This window comes from Lissotriton vulgaris, chromosome 8 (genome assembly GCF_964263255.1).
Source record: "Lissotriton vulgaris chromosome 8, aLisVul1.2, whole genome shotgun sequence".
In the NCBI taxonomy this organism is placed as follows: domain Eukaryota; kingdom Metazoa; phylum Chordata; class Amphibia; order Caudata; family Salamandridae; genus Lissotriton; species Lissotriton vulgaris.
In genome coordinates, this window is record NC_141696.1 from 438,624,846 (window position 1) to 438,645,955 (window position 21,110).

Below are 21,110 nucleotides of genomic sequence, written 5' to 3' on the forward strand. Positions count from 1 at the left end.
AGGCGAGACCTATTGGCTATGCCAATGCTTGTTATGTTAGGCACGGGGAGATGAAGTGATTTTGCCCAGAACCACAGGATGTTCAGCGTCGTTGCCGAGACTCGAACCCAGTTCCCCAGATTCGAGGTCGACCCCCATAGCCATTAGGACAAGCAATTTCGCCACCTACAACCGCAGAACTGTTTAAGTGCCGTAGTGAAAGTGCCATAGCGAAAGTGCTAAAATGTCTGTCGGCATAAATAACGTGGGCCAAAAATCTGCATACTCTACATAATATTGTGTTCACAATTTAAAAACATACTCCAACTGTATTCACAAATGCAATATATAAAATATCACTTTACGAACATATCTGCACACCTATTGGAGTGACATTGATCTCTCCAACAAAGTTGGACATGATTTCTTGGTGTGGCCAACGCATATGAATCTTTCCTTTGCAAGTACCTTTTGGTGTTTACCCATAAGCATCCTCAGTTGGTAGACCTTTATCCCAACTGCTCCTAGAGGGTAGGCCAAAAATGGCCTTTACTTGGAAGAGCCTTGAACAACCTAGTCCATAGATATGGTGTTGAAAATGTGAAGTATATATGTCATGGAAATGTTGACAGCTATTCTCCACAACAGATTGCCCGTTTTGAGCGGACATGGTCTCACTTTTTTACATAACATAAAAAGATACCTCTTGGCCTGAGAGTTAGACCCCACTCACCACTTTTGTCGGCAGCAGGACTGGAGTCGGGCTCTGACAGTGCCTTGGCCTAGAACAAGCGGCTCGAGACTCTGGATAGGAGTGTGAAATGTGTATTGGGGCAATCATGGAGATATGCTATAAATTCATATAATGCACATTCTTGACAAGCAAAGGACAGGAAGTAAAGGTTGGGAGGTGATAAAGGGAAACATTTTACACTGGGTCATTGGAGTCTCCTTTTTTCTTTCTTTCTTGTCTATGCACTCCATAAAGGTCTAGAATTATTGTACTGGAATATTAAATGTCAACTTAGGTTACAAATCTGTTAATAAAGTTTTTGGGTAAAAAGAAAGAAATGCCTCTTGAGACGCATATTTTTGCACTCAGTATCTCAGTGTTTTACCTGTTAAATTTCTAATAATCTATTGTTGTAACTACCTACTAGGTATAGTACCATGCTGCTTGCCAATGTTAAATGTCTTCACTTTGGTTACTTACAGAAGTTTGATCAGGTTCGAGAGAGCATTACTTTCTCATAGAATGCTCAATATCCTATAGGATCATACATGTCCGTGTCGCTTGTAACTGTTGTTGATAAAGCTGATAGTTTTGCTTGCGCTTCTTCAAACCAATCAATAAATGCTCACGGGGTACGATAGCGATGAAACAGAAGACAGTACAAATTAATGTTACCTTATTTAAACTTCACAAATTGTTGCATCTCTAAGTCAGCTCAACATATCTTTTTTCAGGGTGCCAGCTTAGAGTTTGACTTTGCAAAAGTCGTCAGGGAACGTGATGAACTCCAGACTCTTCTGCAGAAGTACGAGCGCCACATGTCAGAAATCCAGGCCAACATCAAGGTCCTCACAGGAGAGAGGGACAAACTCAACGTTCTTTACAATCGGGTAACTCCTTCCACAGAGTCTTAGAATTGTTAACCGTTGGAAGTTTATGAATGTATGGGTGCTGTTGCTCACCTGGGGCTTGTGTGGAAATTTTAGCCACCTCAATGTCACAAAGCTCTCTGACGTGGGTTGGGTTTAACCAATGGCCTAAGACATGCATCCTATATGTTTTTCATTGAGTCCTCTACAACTGAGTAAATAAGGTTACTCCCAAAACGGGTGAAGGGGCGTAGCTTCGTTGAAGGGGGGTGTTTGGAGTGTCACCCCTCCTCTCCCCATAAAGGTCTTTTCTGATAAATTGTTGTGTACAGATTCATTCATTCAGGTATGGAGAGATGTTTGCCGGATTTCACCAGGAATTTCGACATACACACAGACAAAAACACACACATACACTCTCCCTCTCTGTTTTGAAAGTACTCAGAAATGTTGATTATTTAAAAAAAAGAAATTGTGGTTTTTCTCTTAATACTTGTACCAATCCGCCATCCTCTCCCCTTTCCACTGTCCCTTAGGACCCTGTCATGCACCCCGCTTGTTGTACAATGTTTTTTATCATTATATGCCAGGCTGACTGTTGGAAAGCTCACACCCTCCCAAACTTATTGACCAAGATACGCCTCGGCCCCAGTGTGTAACAAGAATGATCTTATTTGATGAGATTTGTGTTCCTCATCAAAATATATATTTGTATAAAGTCAGTAGGCTTGATTTTAGTGTTAACATGGTGGTGAGCGATGGGATCTCAAAATACAGATACCGAACTGCCTAAATGGTAATAGTTGCTATCATTAGAAGCACTGCGGTGAGTGCTGTAAAGACTCCCAGTGTTCTTCCCAAAGTTTCTCCCTCAGTCTGCTCTTGTTTTACTGAATGCCATATGTATCTTTGGGTAACATCTGACCACCTTCTGCTGCTGCTGTCATTTACCAACAGAAGAAGCTGAAGTAAAGAGGGTAAATACTCTTGCATCTCTTGTATCTTCCTGCGGTGGTTGATGTATATGGATTACAGTTGAAGTCTGAGCCATGCCAATGATTTATTAAATCCTGCATCCTCATCAGGAGCGGCCCGTGTAGATAAGATCGGTGGGGTGTTGTTGGGCGGGACTCGACAGATGACAATGAGGGAAGGTTAAATACATTTTTAATTTTTCCTCGTCATCTATAGACTCACCCCAAACCACCACTCTTAACTGCACAAGCCGCTCCTGATTCTCATAAAACACTGCATCTTCTCAGCCGCCACTTACTTTAATTATCCAGTATATGCTCTCAAATTTGCACTATCCTCAAACAAGAGATGCCATATTACATTTTCACAGCCTGTCTAAGTGCAACAGGCCCTTACTGTCAATGTTGTGACATTTTCCACAGTGTTCAAATCCAGGAGAGAAAGTAATTGGGGCCATTTAGAGTAAAGTTAAGTTGAAGAAACAACTACTTATGTACAGCCCACACACATATTACAGTACACACAATCGTTACAGCAAGCACAGTAAGCACCCGCTCATTACTGCACTTGCACAGCACACACAATATACATAGCACACTCACATTATACCTCACAATAAACAGCGTACGCATTTAGGACATCACACAATTAATCTAGTAACAATAAAGCACAGTATTTACAGAGCAAAGTTCAACGCTTTGTAAGCGTTACAAACTTTTCACTGTGCACCCACACACACAGTAGAGCACACACTTCTTAAAACACACACATGCAGTAGCGCGCATTCATGGATGTACTGCACAGACACTTTCTATGTAAGGCGCGCACTGCACAGATTCAACAGTATAAAACATAGTGCAACGTACAATACACAGTATAGGAAACAATGTATGTACATCATACATATAGTACAGACAGTAGATTTTAATGCACAGTGTACAATCAGTACAACACACATACTAGCAGATGCATCAACGTAGCCTTTTGCTATTCCTAAATAGCGATTTTTAAGGAATCGCTATTTAAGAATAGCAAAAGCCTATGCATGTAGGAATAGCTATTAAAATAGCGATTCCTAAACATTCCTTAATTGCTACTCGCAAATTGCTAGTCGCAATTAAGGAATGCTGTCCCATTCATTCCTATGGGCCTGCAGGCCCTTAGGAATGAATTGGAGATTGCATGAGCAATTTGCGAGTACCGGTAGGTACTCGCAAATTGCTCATGCAATTTCAAGGGTGTCAAAATGACACCCTGTTGCACCCCTGAAATTGATCTCTGCACATATGTTGCACACACATGCCCTAAGGGCATGTGTGTGCGCAACATGAAACTTTGAGAAATGCACAAAAGTGCTTTTTTCAAAGTTTTAGCAAATAACCATGAAGTTCAACTTCATGGTAATTTGCTACTCCTATTAGCGAATTTGCTATTTTTTTGACTTTCATGCATTGCATTTAAGGAATCTCAATTTGGGATTCCTTAAATGCAATCGCAATCTAAGGAATCTCAATTTAGAGATTCCTTAAATTGCGAATTTTGCATTTGGGATGATGCATCCCAAATGCAAAAATACCGGGAGCAAAGGGGCAGATTCTGAGAATCTGCCCATTTGCGACCGGTATTTACTTTGATGCATATGCCTCATAGTATAATAGGACACAAAGTACAGTAAAGCATACAGTAATGTATTGCGCACACTTTGTAAAATGCATAATAAAACTGTGCAACCCACTTAGTTCTACAGTGTTCAATTCACACACTAGAACAGTGTATACACCGCACACAAATGATACAAACTACAATGTAGCACAATCTCAACACACAATAAACTCTGTGTACATTACTTGCATATTACAGTCTAAACACACCAACAGCTTACAGACAACAGCACAAACTGTATGAACAGTGCACACAGTACATGGTAATACCTGGAAAAGTTAAGAGCAGTCATAAAGTACAGTGTACAATCAGCATAGTACGTACAGCACCCATTCAGCACAAATACCCTACATCAGAGCACATATAAATTACAGCTTATATACCTCAAGACTTCATCATCAGCATACACAAAGTACAGCCAAAACAATAAATACAGTATACTACAAATAAACTGTACAACAATAAGCACACTTGCATTATAATCTAGTGTGTTAATGATGGCTTTTGGTAACACTGCGTAGAATACAATGCAATACACGGTAAAGTAAACAACAGGCATAAAAGTAGAGTGTACAGTCAGCATAGTATGCACAGAATACACATACATCACAAAACAGTACATCAAATACAGTGAAGCACACACAAAATATAGCTCATATACACACAGACTTTGTCACCTGCATACACAACCTAACATCTAAACAATACAGAAGGTATACCACAAATCAACTGTACAACAATAAGCACACTTGCATTTAATTTTTTTTAATTAGTGATGGTACTTTGTATAGAGCTAGCATGTCAGCTTTCTGCTACTTTTAAGAAAATGTAGTCCCAGGCTAGGGACTGAGATAAGATGAGAATTAAGGTGAAATGATGAATGTGGAGTATTAGAGAAGAGAATAGGGGAGAAAGTGGAAGTAAAGATGAACACAGGATATTGGTTAGTTACTTTGCACAAAATTTCTTCCTAGGAAAAATTGCTTTATTTTCAAAACTGAGCTACTGTGAGCCAGTTACAAGTAAACTATTTTTTGAGTGCAACTTTAAGATCCGAGGTTTGTTCACATTTGCCTTGCTCACTGCCTCCCTATCACCCGCAGAGTGCTGTTCAGAATTGTATCTTATTGTTTCTAAGCAACTAGGAACCTTTTCTCACACACACACACTCTAGGATAAGAATGCGGAACAAAGTGCCACATAGAGTTTCTAATAATGGAACTCCTGGTATTAAACTAATTGAAGAGCTGCTTTGAGAATTGTGTCCGCGTGCTAGTAGGAGACCAGAAATGGAATTCCCTTCAAACTCCAACTGAGATCATTCTTATTTAGCTATTGTACTGTATAATGTAACATTTAGACAACCCTCTATGGGGTAATGAAGAACCTTTTTTGCTACACCATGTAACTATTATGTGACAAAATCATCTGTTAGCCCTCGTTTTGTTAATTAAAAGATCATCTTATATTATTGTTGTTGACTTGATATACAGCCTTCTTTGCGTATATTATTGTGTAAAAGTACCTAAACATGCTAACCTAAGTCAGTAAAGTGACACATTTATGTTTAAATGTGTTTATTGGCATTTTCACTATCAAAACACAATACCATGGCACAGGCCAGAAAATGCAAGATAGTATGCAGTACGCAGAAGTTTGTTCAAAGAAAGCATTTTGTACACCATAACAATTATGCGAATTAAACAGTGTAAGAGCCAATAATATTCTGCATTGTAAAATAATCAACCTTTTGCTAAAAACCATCAACTTGAACACCCCCCCTCCCCATCCGATATTCCAAAATCGTAACTGTCCAGTCTTTGTCCCGTACCAGTGGCATCACCTTTTAGGCAGTGGAGGGTGGCTGGCGGTCTGTCCCCAGGTCCGAGAGCCGCAGCACTGCCAGATATTTAGTCTGAGTGACTTCGTTGAATTCTGCTAAGAGCAGTTTTAGAAATGGGCCCCAAACAGTCTGGAAGGTGTCAGCGGAGCCGCTCAGCGTGGCCGTAATGTGTTCATCCCTATGATGTGCCATATCATATGGAGCCACCCACATATGTAGGAGGGATAGTGGACCCCCAATGCATCAAGATGTTCTGCAATGCTGCCCCCAGTGCTATCCCAATCTGGCGCCCTCTCATGCGCTTCAGGGGAAATGTGATCGGGGAAATGTGATCGGATTGGGGAGCCCCAAAATTACGTATACGAAGACCCTAGGAATCTCAGTATCAAAGAGCTCATCTACCTCATCCAGAATTTTAGGCCAATAGCTAGACAGTACCGGATAATCCCACAATATATGCAGCAGTGTTCCCTCGTTATCACAACCCCTCCAGCAGGTGGGACTCCAATGCGGGTTGACTCTATGGAGGCGCGCCGGTGTAAGGTACCAGTAGTCTCAATAATAATGTTTCGAGCAGGTGTTTTGCTCTGTAGTAAATCCCGTCCAAGTCTTTCTGTGGAAGGCCACCTCTTAATTCTCTCCCCAGCGCCTCTAACTCGGAGTCGCTAATGGATATGGACCAGCTCTAATCATACCGTACATTTCGGAGATCAACCCCTTATCGTTAAGCTTAGTAATTAACCATTTTTCGTAGGTGGTGAGTTTACGACCCCCTCGTTCTCTCATCCCCGGTTGAAGGACCCAGTGCTTCCGCTGCAGGTATCTCAGCTTCTACGATTCGGGAATCCCATACTCTAGTTTCAATTGGGGGAACAGGAGCACCTCTGAGAGATCAAATAGGTGGCTTACCGAGCGACAAGAGGTATCCCGCCACTCCCTAAATTAGTTATCGGACATTCCCGGGGTAAACTCGCTATTACCGAACAGGGGGGGGTCAGAGGAGATGGAAAAGTTGTAAGATTCTTAGTCGTTGCCAACCCGTCCCAGACTTTCATCACTGATTTAGTGATCGGTGAGTCCATCAGGCCCCTTGGCCGCTGGGGTTTCTTTAGGAAGGGGTCTTTCCATAATGGGATACCCACCAGAGCCCTGTCCTGGAAGAACAACAGTTTTTCGGAATCGGGCCTTGCCCACTCCACCAGATACCGCAGCTCGGCTGCTTTATAATAGCTGAGGAGGTCCGGAATTTCCAGGCCCCCATTTTCGGGATGCATATATCCTAAGGTCTTAGTCATCCGTGGACGTGCCCCGGCCCATACAAACTGATTGATACTGCGCTGAAGTGAGGTGATCACTCTCCCGGGAGGTAGAACCGATAGCGTTTGAAACAGGTATAGTGCCTTCGGCAGCAAGGACATTTTAGCTGCATCCACCCGCCTCAAGAGGGAATGATGGTGCTTGCTCCAGGCGCACAGGTCCTTTCCGGCCTGTCGTATCAACTTATCATAGTTCAATCAAGCCTTGCGTTGGGCCGTAGCTGCTAGCTCCAACCCTAGGTAGGGAATAGTGTCTACAATTTTGATTCCGGCCAGCCAGGCATCAGTAGGGTCTGATGTGAGTGGTACCGGGTCTAAGTTCAGCAGTAAAGATTTACCAACATTAACCCTGAAGCCGGAGACCCGACTAAATGCGTCTAATTCCTCAAGAAAGGAGGGAAGAGAGACCTTTAGATCCGTCAATGCTGCCAATACGTCATCAGCGTAAAGGCTGATGGAATGTGTTTTCCCCTCCCCCCAAAAGGTATTCCACGGATTCTCTGGGCCAGGGGCACTATATTAAGGGCAAACGGGCATAATTTTTTTGTAGAAAAGAGAGGGGAACCTGTCTTGGCCAGGGAACTTAAGCACTTTGAGGCGCAAGATCGCTGTGACGACCTCCTCTATGCGGATGGGGCGTCCAGTGACGCTGCCTGGTCTGGGGTTAAGGTGTAAATCGTGATGGATTATAGATAATCTATGGTGTCGGGATCCGACGGATGTCCGGTGTTTCTAGTTTTCTTATAAAAGTCCCGGAACGTTTGGGCTATCTCTTGATCTCCTCTGACTTCCACTGTGCCGTCCCTCTGTAACGAAGAAACCATTGATCGCTGTCTTTGGGCTTGTACCCTGTACGCCAATAGCCTGCCCGTGCAGTCCCCCCAATGTAATAAGAATGTTTTAGATGGACTGCTGCGTATTCTGCCCTATCCAGGTCCAATGCCACCAATTGCGCCCTGGCTGCCTTAAGTTGCCTCCAAACCCTAGGTGCCCCAGTCCTGCTATGCACTCGTTCCAGGTCCTGCACCTGAGCCGAAAGAGTGGAACTCACCTCCTTGCGTTCCCTATTTTTGCCAGCCGTGATCGTTATAAGCTCCAATCAATCAATTAATCAATCAGAGCATTTATATAGCGCGCTACTCACCCGGAGGGTCTCAAGGCGCTTGGTCCTACTGTACTACAGCCTTCATCGCCCCCCCCAGAGCGTTGTGACCGCTGTGTCTGATGTGTCATTGAGGGCGAGGTAGTCCTTAATGCATGTACTAAGTTGCTGCACCACCACTTCGTTATGGAGCATATTCTCTTTGAGCCTCCAGGTTCCGGGCTGGTGGGCTTGTGGAGTCATTAACACCTGTACCATCAAGGCATCATGGTCTGACAGCCATGGGTTCAATGTTCACTGCTTGAACCGCCGTATTAACCTCCTCTGTTCCTAGAAAATAATCTGAGCAGGAATAAGACTTAAATGCATGTGAGTAGAATGTATATTGTTTCGAAGTGGGGTTGGCTGCCCTTCAAATATCTATCAATCCCATCTCCCGCAGCCATGTCCTCCCAGCCCTCAAGAGCTCTCTCCATGGAAGTAAGACGCTTGTGATCTGTCCATGTTTGAGTCCATGACTATGTTGAGGTCCCCCCTACCAATGTCAGGCGGTGCTGTGGGGACACTATATCTGCTAAGGCAGCTTGGAGGAATCTCTCTTGCCCCAAATTAGGGGCGCACACCGAGACAACCACAAAAAGTTGGTGACGGAATTGAAGAGTGTAGGCCAAGAGTCTCCCCCTCAGTTCTGCCACTTTCTCCTTTACTACCCCCTTACCGCGCTTTGATTTAAGAATAGCCACCCTGCCTTTTTCTCCCCAGTTGAAGAGAAATATTGATGAGGGAATGCCCTCGAGCGCATGCGATGAGTATATTTAGGGAGGAGATGTGTCTCCTGTAAGAGGCACACGTCGGTCTCTACATGCTCTAGGTAGGATAGGATTGCACGCCTTTTCACTAGGTTTTTGAGCCCCTTGACATGAAGTGTAAGTATTTTCACAGGTTCCAGAGCCATATTAGGTATTTATGGGACGAGCCAGACTAACCCCTATGTTAGAATATGTCCCCTCATGTGATAGAGCAGTTGTGCGGAGCATGATGAAGTATTTGCCAATATAGGAACTCACAAGTAAAGAACCTGGAAAATCGGACAACACTCCCCCTTCCCTAACCCCAACAAACCCAACAGAAATTACCCCAAAAACTGTCCAGAAGCCGTAGTACATGACTGTGCCTCCTTGGTGAATCAGTTTGTAGGGTGCATCACGTGGCCAATGGTGCTCCCCCAGCCCCCAAACACTCACCCGCCCACCGCCCTGCGGCATTGCTATAGTCCGCTTATCTGACCCCCGGAGAAGTTAATTTGCCTGCTCTGGATCCGGATTCCGCTGTCAGAGAGGTCAACAACGCCTGGCGCCCTTTCGTCACAGTCTCTGGGTTCGGATTTGAGGGGTCCCGACCGCCTCCGGCCCCCAACTGATTGCCATTTCTCTCTGTGACCCTTCCTGTCGCCACCCAAGCATTCAGCCGATGAGGGCCGATTAATGCCCAGGACCTTGTCAAGCTTCCTCCAACGATCTGATTTGCCATAGCTTGCCATCCAACTTGAAAATGCTGCAAAAAGGGTGCCCCAGGAGTAAGAGACACCTTGGTTGCGAAGGTGGGTCATGGCTGGTCAAAAGATCCTTAAGTTGAAAATCTGGCAGGAATGCCGGGATGTCGGGGGCGTGGCGCTGGAGCCCTTCACTGCAACCTGACTCTGTTAGCCCTATCTATTTTGATTGCAAAGTCCTGAGATTCCTGCAGCACGCAGGAAGAGTCATTGGAGAAACCCAGTGATGTCCGTGCCCTCCACGTTGGAAGGAACACTCTTCACCCATATGATGTTTTGACGAGAACGGTTCTCCAAATCCTCTGCATGTGCCTGCAGATCTATTTGTTGGGCATTCAGGCGGATCATTTCTTGCGGTCGTTGCTCGCCTCTTTGTCCCGGGATTGTTCATGGTCCTCCAATGTAGCTACTCTTTCTCCCACCTTTTCCAGATCTCTTCGCACCTCCTTCATCTCATCTGCGAAGTCCTTTTTGAGGGTGTGCAGGTCGTCCCTCGAAGCCGAGAACAGCTGAGAGAGGAAGGCCCTTGTAACCGGTTAATCCGTGCTCTCCGCCTCTTCCCCTCCGGAAGTAGCAGGGGAGGTACGGCCATCCCCTCCGCTCGCCCCTGTCATTTTGGTGAACATGTCTTTGACGTTCATGTCCTTCTTTCCCCTTGTGGTAGACATGTCGAGCCTGTAGCTAAGAGCGTAGGCGGCGGTCCAAGGTTGTGGGTTTTCGCTTGTGATAAATAGGGGCTACAGTGCCCCGGCGCTAACCGCCTGTAGAGGAAGTTTTAGACACCCTCCCGTCCACTGGTTTCCAATTCCAGTACCCCCTTTGGCCGGGCGTGGTGCAAGATCTCTTCGTGTGGGATGGGCTGGGTCAGTGCCCGGCGCTGCAGGCAAAGCAGGGTGTCACATGTCCCTCTAATGGGCAATGAAGGTGTGTCGCAGTTCAAGATGCCAAGTCAATGGGGTGGCCCCACCCGTCCTCTCGATGGCGTGGCACTGCTACTGTCGGTGATGTCCCCAGTTCAACTTCTCTTGCCACTTTTTGGGCCCCGCCCAGGCGCTTTCCTCAATGGGCCAGGCCTTGAGTGTGAGGGCCAGCAGCCTCGCGTGGGCTCCATCGGATCTAGTAGCAACTCTCTCCCTGCAACGCAGTGAAATGGCACCTCAACCTGCTCGGCCGCCTAAGTATCGGCCACCTCCCCCGTCAGCACGGCCCCCAGGGACGCCGCCTCTCTCTTATATGTGGAGCAGAATACCCCTCCGACCTCGGCACCTCCGCTGGATCCTCAACCGACCTGCTCCTAATCTGGCTCGGAGGCACTGACCCCCCCCCGCTCGGTGCTCGCGGCAGACCACTGGGGCCCACAGGAGTCCCAGGTCACCTGGTGAGAGCCACGCCTGCGTGGCAAAGTGTTGGAATGTCCCAATCCACTATAGCTCCTGGGGGCTTCTTTGAAGAGAGACCTGCGCTGGGTATTGCGGGATCCCACCCAAACAGCTGAATTTCAAGGATGGGGCAGGGTGGGGTAGCCAGATCGCTCACCTCAGTGGGAGGCTCCGCAGTATACTACTCTCCGCCACATTCTCTCCCCCTGCTTCGAGCTGTAGTGATCACAGAACATAGTAAAGTGCAGACTGTCTTGGTTAGAAAAGCAATCACAGCTCAAAGGGCCAAGCTTATCAACTGGGTTACAGCCTGTGGGCTCTGCTAGGATGTAGGCTCAATAGTCAGGCATGTCCTCAAAGTGGCATAGGCACGGACGCTAGATTTTCTCATCTCCTTCCTCTTCCTATTGGCCTATGCGGCAGCTAGAAATCATCTCTTGACCCACAATAAGTCCGCTTAAACAATCTGCACAGGCAAACTATAAAGTTCGGGGTGACCTAGGTTGGCAAGTGATGATTTAATGTAGCTGAGTCATAAGTACTGCAAGTCTTTTCTAATTTCATAGAGACAGTCAAAACCGCCTGGTTCATATTCAATTCATTGTTCAACCACATCGAGATACGCCTGAACAGGGTACCTGGTGCTGAAAAAAGGTCAGAGGTATATCCTTCCCCTAATTCTCCATGAAGAAGATAAGAGGGTGTGGATTTGGGCAAGAGAGAAGATCCCTCATAAATCTGTTTTCAACTGTCTTTAGTTCTGTCTATAAGGGAAATGGGTCTCTATTAGCGTGGATCGTCTCTCTGCCCTTTTGTAAACAACGGAAGGATAATTGAATTAGACCAAGATGGAGGAAAACCAGCCTTGCAAGTAGCATTTAAAATATTAGTTAAGATCTTGGCCCAGACTACTGGATCCATTTTGAACAAGTCCGCAGGGACACCATCCATTCCCGGGGCCTTGTTCTTGAGCTTATGGGTAATTGCCTCCTATATCTCCTCCTCAAGGAAGTCCAGTTTAAGGTTGTCACTAGGGTGTTCCCTGACCAGAGCTGATGCATCTTGCCTGTCAGAGACATAAATCCCTTTAAAGTGCTGCATTCAATTGTCAGGGGCAATATGACATTCAGTTATACTCCTCCTCTACCCCTTCAGATAAGGGCAAATCACTATTTCCCAGAATCTAGCACTACTCCCATACCCAATTACGAGGCATTCTGTAAAGAATTGACTTTAGAAAGCTGCCTGAAGAAACCTTTCATATACCGCATTTACATCAAAAGGGACTCTATGCAAATACTGTTGGCTTCAAGAGAGAGGGCTTGTGGTTGACTTTTAATCTTGACATGCGACTGTCAGGCCTGCCATGGTTGGATTGAATGATGCACCTATGGAGCATTCCTTTTGGGCATTTCGCTGGTGATGCAGCAACACTAGTGAAAGGACATGCTTTATTACTTTGCTGGCTAGCGAGTGCTGTAGAACCGGCTTTTTGGAGACCTCTCCCCCACTAGGAGAGTCAAAGCCAGTGGTGCAGGGCACACCTTAGAATCTACGGGTTCTCCTTGTTCAAGTCATACATTACCAAAGAGACCAGGACAACCAGCCGTGAAGGGAAGTAAGTTATTTATTAGCTCGAGCTAAGGACAGAGGTCCCAGAATGGTACAAAGACAATTGTACGGAGACTGCTGCTACAATCCGCAGCACACACATACTTATAGCGCTAGCCAAACCCATTTACACAATACACAGTTCCACATTTTGCTTAGTTCCTCATTTGACAAGTTCTTCGTCAGTCTTGTGGTGTAATCGTGGCCAGGGGACATCTGTCTCTTATTGCACAATGTCCACAGCCTCGTGCTCCCTTGCTCAATGGTGTGGTCACAGGGTGCAGCCTCGTGCTTCCTTGATCGGATTGTGTAGTCACGGGGCACAGCCTCGTGCTTCCTTGACCAGATGGCGTGGTCACGGGGCACAGGAGTTCTGACAGGCTGAGTTACCAACGGTGGACAGGATGTAGCTGAGTCTTTGACACAACTGGGGGGGGTGGCGCACAGGCAGCTTCTCGGAAACTGCTCAACCACAAGGAGCGGGGAGGGTTGTGCAAGTTTCAACGGGGACGTGGAAAGCAGTTCTTCACCAAGTTGCTGAGAGCATGGCAAAACAAAATGGAGCTGTGTGTGTTTTTAAAATGCAGTTCAACAGTCCCTCCTTTTGCCATGCAGAGGCAACAATCAGTCGACATCCAGGTCAATGTCCATCATTTCCTGGACCTCCTTCTCGATCATCATCATTACATTGTATTGGTGTGGATTCACTTGTTTGTGTGCCAGAGAGGTGGCACATAGCCCACACAGTGCAGGCATGCATTGAACACAGAGGCAGCAAGAGAACAATGCGGCAGCAAGGATTGCAATGAAAATCATTATCTTCCATCCCCACTGAGCTACCATGCTCCAAAACCAGCCTGTCGGGGACCATGAACCCTCATCCTGATGGATGTTGGAAGCAATCTTGTGGAGCTTCTGGATTGCTTGATAGACTATTGGTGCATTATCGGGGATGTAGATGCAGCAATTTGTTTTGATCAATGTGCAGACCCCTCCAGGATCCGCCAGCACTATATCAAGTGCCATTCTGTTCTGCAAAGTCATGAGGCGGTGTGCTTGAAGTTCAGCCGTGATGTTACTGAGAGCACCGGCAGTTGCGTTGATGGTGGCCTCTACCACCCTGGTGAGATGTCGGAGATTGCTATTATTGGCCATAGGGCCCCAAAAGTGGAGGAACCCTTTAGCAAAGTCACCAAATTCTTGGCCAGCTGTGTCTTCAGTATCAACCACACCTCTCTTCTGGATGCGGTGTTTTGCATCGGCTGTGTAGGTGGGGGGAGCAACCAAGCAATGTAACAGAAGCCTGCCCAGGACTTGGGTAGCCAGGTGTAGGCCTTGTTCCCACACACAAAGTACGTATTCAGTGAGGAAACCAGAGCTGGGAGAGTCGAACCATTGAGCTGGAGTGTGTAGGCACAGTCACTTTCTCCCACCCATACTGTTCCACTGCTCTTCATGCAGTATTTTCCAGGATGTGGGTAGACAGGGAGATCTCTGATAGGTGGCAGTCTTTTCTTTCTCCCACCATTGTAAATGTTTGATGGATAGAAGGACCCATGATTGTTCTCATATTCGTTCTTTTTTGCTAAATCTTTATCCATGCTTGGCCACTCCGCAGCCATGATGTGGCGGAAGGCTTGTCTGCTACTGATCTTCCCCAGGGATCGTGTGGATGTGTCACCTGAATAGAATGCATCAAAGAACACAGTGTACCAGCCGTAGGCCAGGCCAGCTCGAGAAAATGGAGCAGGAATCTGGGACATCCCAGTGCTTGCAGTATGGGGGAGCAACCCACATACCTAACAGTTTGTTGTGTTCACCACAAGCTGGTGCAACATTTGAATGCAAGTGTTGTTAAAGAAACCTGTCCTTCTGTTTTTCTCATGGGTGGGTAATGACACATGCTGATGAGGCAATTCTGTAGAGGCAGGAGGCTCAGGTGCTGCAAGGGCAGCATGTATTACCCATCCGAGGCAGGCCAGTCCCAGTGAGATAGTCATTAGTATGATTAGACGGATCGAGTACCGGCCACGTATTATTTTCATGTACTCTACTTTCTTTATTTCCTTATTTTTCAAGCTTTCAGTGTTCATTTTGTTCATCGTCTGCTTCACTTGGTCTTCCCTAGTTGCTACCTGTGATTGGTGGTTGCTTCACCGGTCAGTGATTCCGTCGGCCCTATTGGCACATTCTGGTCCGCTGTACCGGCTCCGGTCAAAAGAGAAAAATAAAAATACGCCGGTGTATCACAGCCCTGCAGCGATTTGTCGGACCATGTCAAGCAGAGGGCAGAGACCTTTGTCTTTTCAGTCCTTTTTTCTGGGTCGGAGGTTGTACCGGGTGGACCTGGGCGTTGTCTGTTCCGGAAACAAAGGCTCTGGCTGTTGAGTGTCCCGCAACCTCAGATGCGGAGGAACGGCAGATTGCAGGATGTCGTCGTCCTCTCGTTCAGATGAAGGCCAGGCAATGTTGGCGTCACTGAAGGGTGCAAAGCGCGGGACATTTTTGCATTCGTCGTCTCCCAGGCCTTCCTTGACCCACCTGTCGTATGGTAGAGGTAGAGGCACCTTCTTGCAATGCACTCCGTGGACCCAGTTTTTTCTTCCTACCACCTTCACTGCAGACCTGGTCGCCAGCAACACTTGCTGGGGCGGTTTCCACCTCGGCTCCAAGTTCTTTGTTCTCTGGAAGTTCCGGATGCAAACCCAGTCCCCAAGTTGGATGGTGTGACCAGGGCCCTCTGGTTTGGGTGGCAGGATATCTTGTACCTGACGAGGAATGAGACGTAAGTTAGAGGTCAATTCATGTAAATAATCAATCAACAACGGGTATTTAATGTCAGAGTACTTCTTGGGGCGGGGTACTCTCTAAATATTTGCTGAACGACCAAACACTATTTCGTACGGAGACAGTCGAGTACGGGAATGTGCCGTGGCTCTAGTTGATAGGAGGGTAAGGGGCAGGGCGTCCGGCCAAGACAGTCCTGTGTCAGCCTGGATCTTTGCCATTTTTTATTTCAGTGTTCCATTGTGGCGCTCAACCAAACCTGCTGACTCTGGGGTGATTGGCGGCATAGAATTTCTGTCTGATCCCCATCCCTATACACACTTTCATTATTATTTCTCCTGTAAAGTGGCTTCCGTTGTCACTCCAGATAATTCTGGGCATCCCTAATCAGGGAAAAAATTCCTTCAACAATATTTTGGCAGTGCTTATAGCAGTGTTGTCCTTAAGATGGTAGGCTTCGATCTACTTACTAAAGGCACACACAACTACCAGGACGTATCGGAGATTATTGCATCTTTCCATCTGTATGTAATCTATTTGGAGTACTTCGAAGGGGTAAGATGGGGGTGCAAAATTCCCAGCAGGTGTCGGTGTACCTTTTCCGGGGTTATGCATCAAACAAATCATGCAAAGCCTGTCTAACCTCTCAGCATATTTTGAGATGTGTTTGTTTTGCCATACTGGAGCTAGAAATTTGCAAATGCCTTTTGCACTAATGTGAGCTGGGCCATGGGCCATAGTGACCACTGGCAAAACATAGGCATCCGGTAACAACCATCGCTGTTGTTCAGACAGATCCGTCCAACAGCCATTCTCATTTAATAGGCCTGTTTGCTCTTCCCAGAGAGCCTTTTCCTCTCTAGTTGCTTCTGCCTGTATTTCCTTCACATTCTCAACAGTGTCCTCGTGCATCCCATTCTCCGGTACCCAGTTCGAGGGGCCAGCTACATACATACGGGCAGAAACATCTTTAGCTGTCGCCTTTGCCGTCTGGTCAGCAACTGCATTACCCCTTCCTATGTCATCGGTAACTTTCTTGTGGGCGCTACATTTGATCACAGCTATCTTTGAAGGAAGAGTTAATGCTTCCAACAGCCTGCTGACCAGATGACCATGTTGTATCTTAGTACCGTGAGAAGTAAGGTAACCCCTCTCAGCCCATAGTCGCCCAAAATTATGGGCCACGCCAAAGGTGTACTGGCTGTCAGTGTAAATGTTGACGGCCATCCCTGTACTACCTCAGCAGCCTGGGCTGATTGGTAAGGTATTCTCTCACTCTCTACTACTGTCTGTAACATGGTGATGGCATAGGCAGCAGTTCTACTGCCATCAGGAAGTTTCCATGATTCCTTGCAAAACCGGAAGCACGCGAGGACGGAAAGCTCTGGAACTGAGCCCGGTGAAGGAGACGATACTGCTTCGAGGTGCGGCGTTTTAACCAAAAAATTCAGAAATAGATATAACCCGCCCACCGAGACCCCCGCATAGAAGGCAGCCTGCTCCAATTTACAAGTCAGGCTGCAGCCCAAATTTATCAAGCAAATCAATAACACTGCAAAGTAATTTGGTCCTGGATACACCTTGTCTGCCGTCGGGCGAAACCATATTCCCATTTCAGCTTGAATTCAAAGAGCTTGATGTCCTGATGAGAACTCCCAAGCCACTGAGAGTTCGAAACGCGTAGACTATTAGTGCCATTAAAGCAGAAGGATTGATCTTGAATTTTTTCAACAAAAACTTTATTTAAGAAAAGTGACTTTTTATGGCGTACTGTGAAGATTGTAATTCCAGTGTATATATATGAATATGTTGATGGCTGTGTTTGTATGAGAGGGTATGACTGCGTTTGAATGAATGAATATTGTATATATGTAAACTTGCCTAAATGTGTTTTGTATTTGTGTTGATTCGTATAGGAGGTCTTGTACTTTGTGTTAAAGTGGTGAAATAATAACCAAACTACCTTTTGAGAAATATAAATCTAAAATAAAAAAGAGATTTAATCAGACAAAACTTGTCAACAAACCATAGTGTGCAATTCGTATGATTTATGGTTATTTAGTTAAATAGAGATACAGTATTGGCATTCTTTTTGTTTATTATGAGGAAGTTTGAAGCAAGAACCATTCACGTACAGGGTACCATCAGGGTCAGTTAGGGGTGTGTCAGTTAAATCCACACAGCCTTTAGTTTCTTCCTCCGTCCGGAGGACACAATCATGTGGATCAGGACTAGTGTCATCATTAACAAAGGGTAGCAATGTGGCTGGATTGAGCGTAGTGCAGTGGCGGATGGTGATATGACTGGCTAAGAGAGTCAATTTATATCCGGACAAACGTGCACTAGTAAGGTGTTGTGTTTTTGTCCTATTTAATAAAGTGTCCACTGCGTGAGGAACCATAACTGTAAGTGCAGTGTCAAGGACCAGGCCAGCAGATTGGCGAATGGATATGGCAGCTGCAGCTGCTGCTCTGAAGCAACTGGGTAGTGCACGGGCTACGGGATCTAGAACTGCTGAAAAATATGCACAGTTGAATGCGTGTCCACTGATCCATTGTCATCCATATATCCTGAGCGGTGTACATAGTGTTATTATCCATCCACACACAAGCTTGTTGACTCATAGGGAGTTGTTCCTGTGTACTATCTATCAGTCTGCGCAAGGTGCGTCGTCTGGGAGTGGGAGGTCTATGCGGAGTTGCATAAGGGATATAATCACGGACCACTGACCATGCATTCGCTAATAGTCCTGCACTGGGGGGAGGTGTCGGATGACTGTCAACAAGAAATGGGTTGGTTGCAACGGGAGTCGAAGGCATATTAGGTTGGACAAGTACGGAACCAGTGGAAGGTGCAACAAGAGGAAAAGAAGGGTGGACTTGCATTGGTACAATGGCCTGAACAGTCGGGGCGTTGTGAACAAGTGGCTGAGGAATTGGACAAACCAGGGCATGGGCAGGGGCAGCCACTGGAGCAGTAGCGGGGTCAATTGGCCGGGATTAAGGGTCGGATACATGGTGGGAGTATAGGGTGGAGGGGTGTTTAACATAGAGGACATGAGAGGGTCATCCTTCTTGTCCCGGGCCTTTTCGGGGACCTTCTTTGTAACGTAACATCCATCTATCTGCATTCTATTTAATCTATCATGTATTACTATACCCTCTTCTATTCTCTGATTATCATGACTCTGGGCTTTCTGAATCACACTCATACGCATTACTTTAGCTTCGTTCTTTTTGATTTTGATTTTGATCTGTTTGGACTCCTTGCGCCAATGTAGTGGCGCGCCTCCCTTAGAATTCTATCACGGACCCCTCACGACCACCAGGCTCGATGACGACCACCGAAGACACCCAACGTTGGGCGCCATATTGTAGAACCGGCTTTTTGGAGACCTCTCCCCCACTAGGAGAGTCAAAGCCAGTGGTGCAGGGCACACCTTAGAATCTACGGGTTCTCCTTGTTCAAGTCATACATTACCAAAGAGACCAGGACAACCAGCCGTGGAGGGAAGTAAGTTATTTATTAGCTCGAGCTAAGGACAGAGGTCCCAGAATGGTACAAAGACAATTCTACGGAGACTGCTGCTTCAATCCGCAGCACACACATACTTATAGCGCTAGCCACGCCCATTTACACAATAAACAGTTCCACATTTTGCTTAGTTCCTCATTTGACAAGTTCTTCGTCAGTCTTGTGGTGCAATCGTGGCCAGGGGACATCTGTCTCTTATTGCACAATGTCCACAGCCTCGTGCTCCCTTGCTCAATGGTGTGGTCACAGGGTGCAGCCTCGTGCTTCCTTGATCCGATGTTGTGGTCACGGGGCACAGCCTCGTGGTTCCTTGACCAGATGGCGTGGTCATGGGGCACAGGAGTTGTGACAGGCTGAGTTACCAACGGTGGACAGGATGTAGCTGAGTCTTTGACACAACTGGGAGGGGGGGGGGGGGGATGAGGCGCACAGGCGGCTTCTCTGAATCGGCTCAACCACAAGGAGCGGGGAGGGTTGTGCAAGTTTCAACGGGGACGTGGAAAGCAGTACTTCACCAAGTTGCCGAGAGCATGGCAACACAAAATGGAGTTGTGTGTGTTTTTAAAATGCAGTTCAACAGTGCTGCAACATTGCTCTTTTCCTGATGCTTCCCTGTCTTGGGTATACATGACCTTGTGGACTAATATGCGCACAAAACATTCTGCCTACTTATAATGGTTTTAGGTGCAGGACCCTACATTCACCCCTTGCAATCTTGTGCAATAAAATAAAAGTAGCTGATACTTATGACAGAGTTGCTATTTTTGTACCTGTCCCTGTCTCTTAAATTGTGTTCCCCTTGGACCTGTTCATTATTTTGGGATCTGGTGGCTTTTTGGGTGATCTGCTCCTAATTCTAACTGAATCTTTGATGGGGTTTGTTTGCTCCTATCCTTTTTCTTTTGGTGTTCCATCACTTTTATAAATGTAAGCTGGAGTATGGCAGTCAGGTTTCTAATATATCTTTTCCAATGGAAGTGTAGATTTGTGCTTTCTGATTGATATTTCTTGCAAATTCCTTGCCTAATGAATATCTTTCAGGTCCCAGATTGGATCTGGAAATTCCCCTTCAACCACCCTCCCTAGCAATACCTCTTCAGCTCCTTCATGTGGCACCATGCAGCTTCCTACATGACTTCCCTTGCTCAGGATGTGAAGATGTCAGAGTATTTAAGGAACCATCCATTATGCTGACCTGCATGTAGGGCAGCAGTGAAGGACCTCAACGTCTGTTTGTTTTCGGCAAGTTTCTGTGCAGTGCCCTAGCTGTAATTCAGGGTATTCTTTTCGGATTCCACAGTTCATCTCCAGGTGTTCTTTGGCCTTCCCCTCTTCCGTTTGGCTACTCAGGTCCTGTGGAGAGCTGTTCTTGTGATGGAGTCTTGTTTTATTTCTCATGGTGTGTCCTATCCATTCCCACCTTTTTTCGCATAATGATATTGTTCATGCTCTCTTGCTTGCATTTGGTGAGCAGTTCCAGGTTGGATATGACTCACGGACAGAAAATTTGCAAGATTCTTCTCAGGTTACTAGTGTGGAAGATTGACAGTTTGGTGATATCGCTTCATCATCCACCAGCATTCTGATCTGTGCAAGTGTGGACAGAACATAGTCCTTTTAAAATCTCTAAATGGTGTTTGTGCTGTACTGAGATGATTTCCACACTTTGTACAGGATCCTGAAGGCATTCCTAGGCTTGTTTAGTCTGCTCTTGATGACGCAGCCTGTTCCTCAATCATGTCTGATAGTACTGCCCAGGTAAATGAGT

General features: G+C 46.2%; 1 protein-coding gene across 3 annotated transcripts in view; it reads left to right on the forward strand.

Annotated features, from left to right (window-relative positions):
- Positions 1 to 21,110, forward strand: part of TSGA10 (testis specific 10) — a 454,368-nt gene that overhangs the window by 124,006 nt on the left and 309,252 nt on the right. For all 3 annotated transcript variants that reach the window (XM_086933298.1, XM_086933297.1, XM_086933299.1), the window contains exon 6: positions 1,447 to 1,602. In XM_086933298.1, the coding sequence (XP_086789424.1) occupies positions 1,447 to 1,602 (156 nt within the window). The remainder of the gene's footprint in view (positions 1 to 1,446; positions 1,603 to 21,110) is intronic.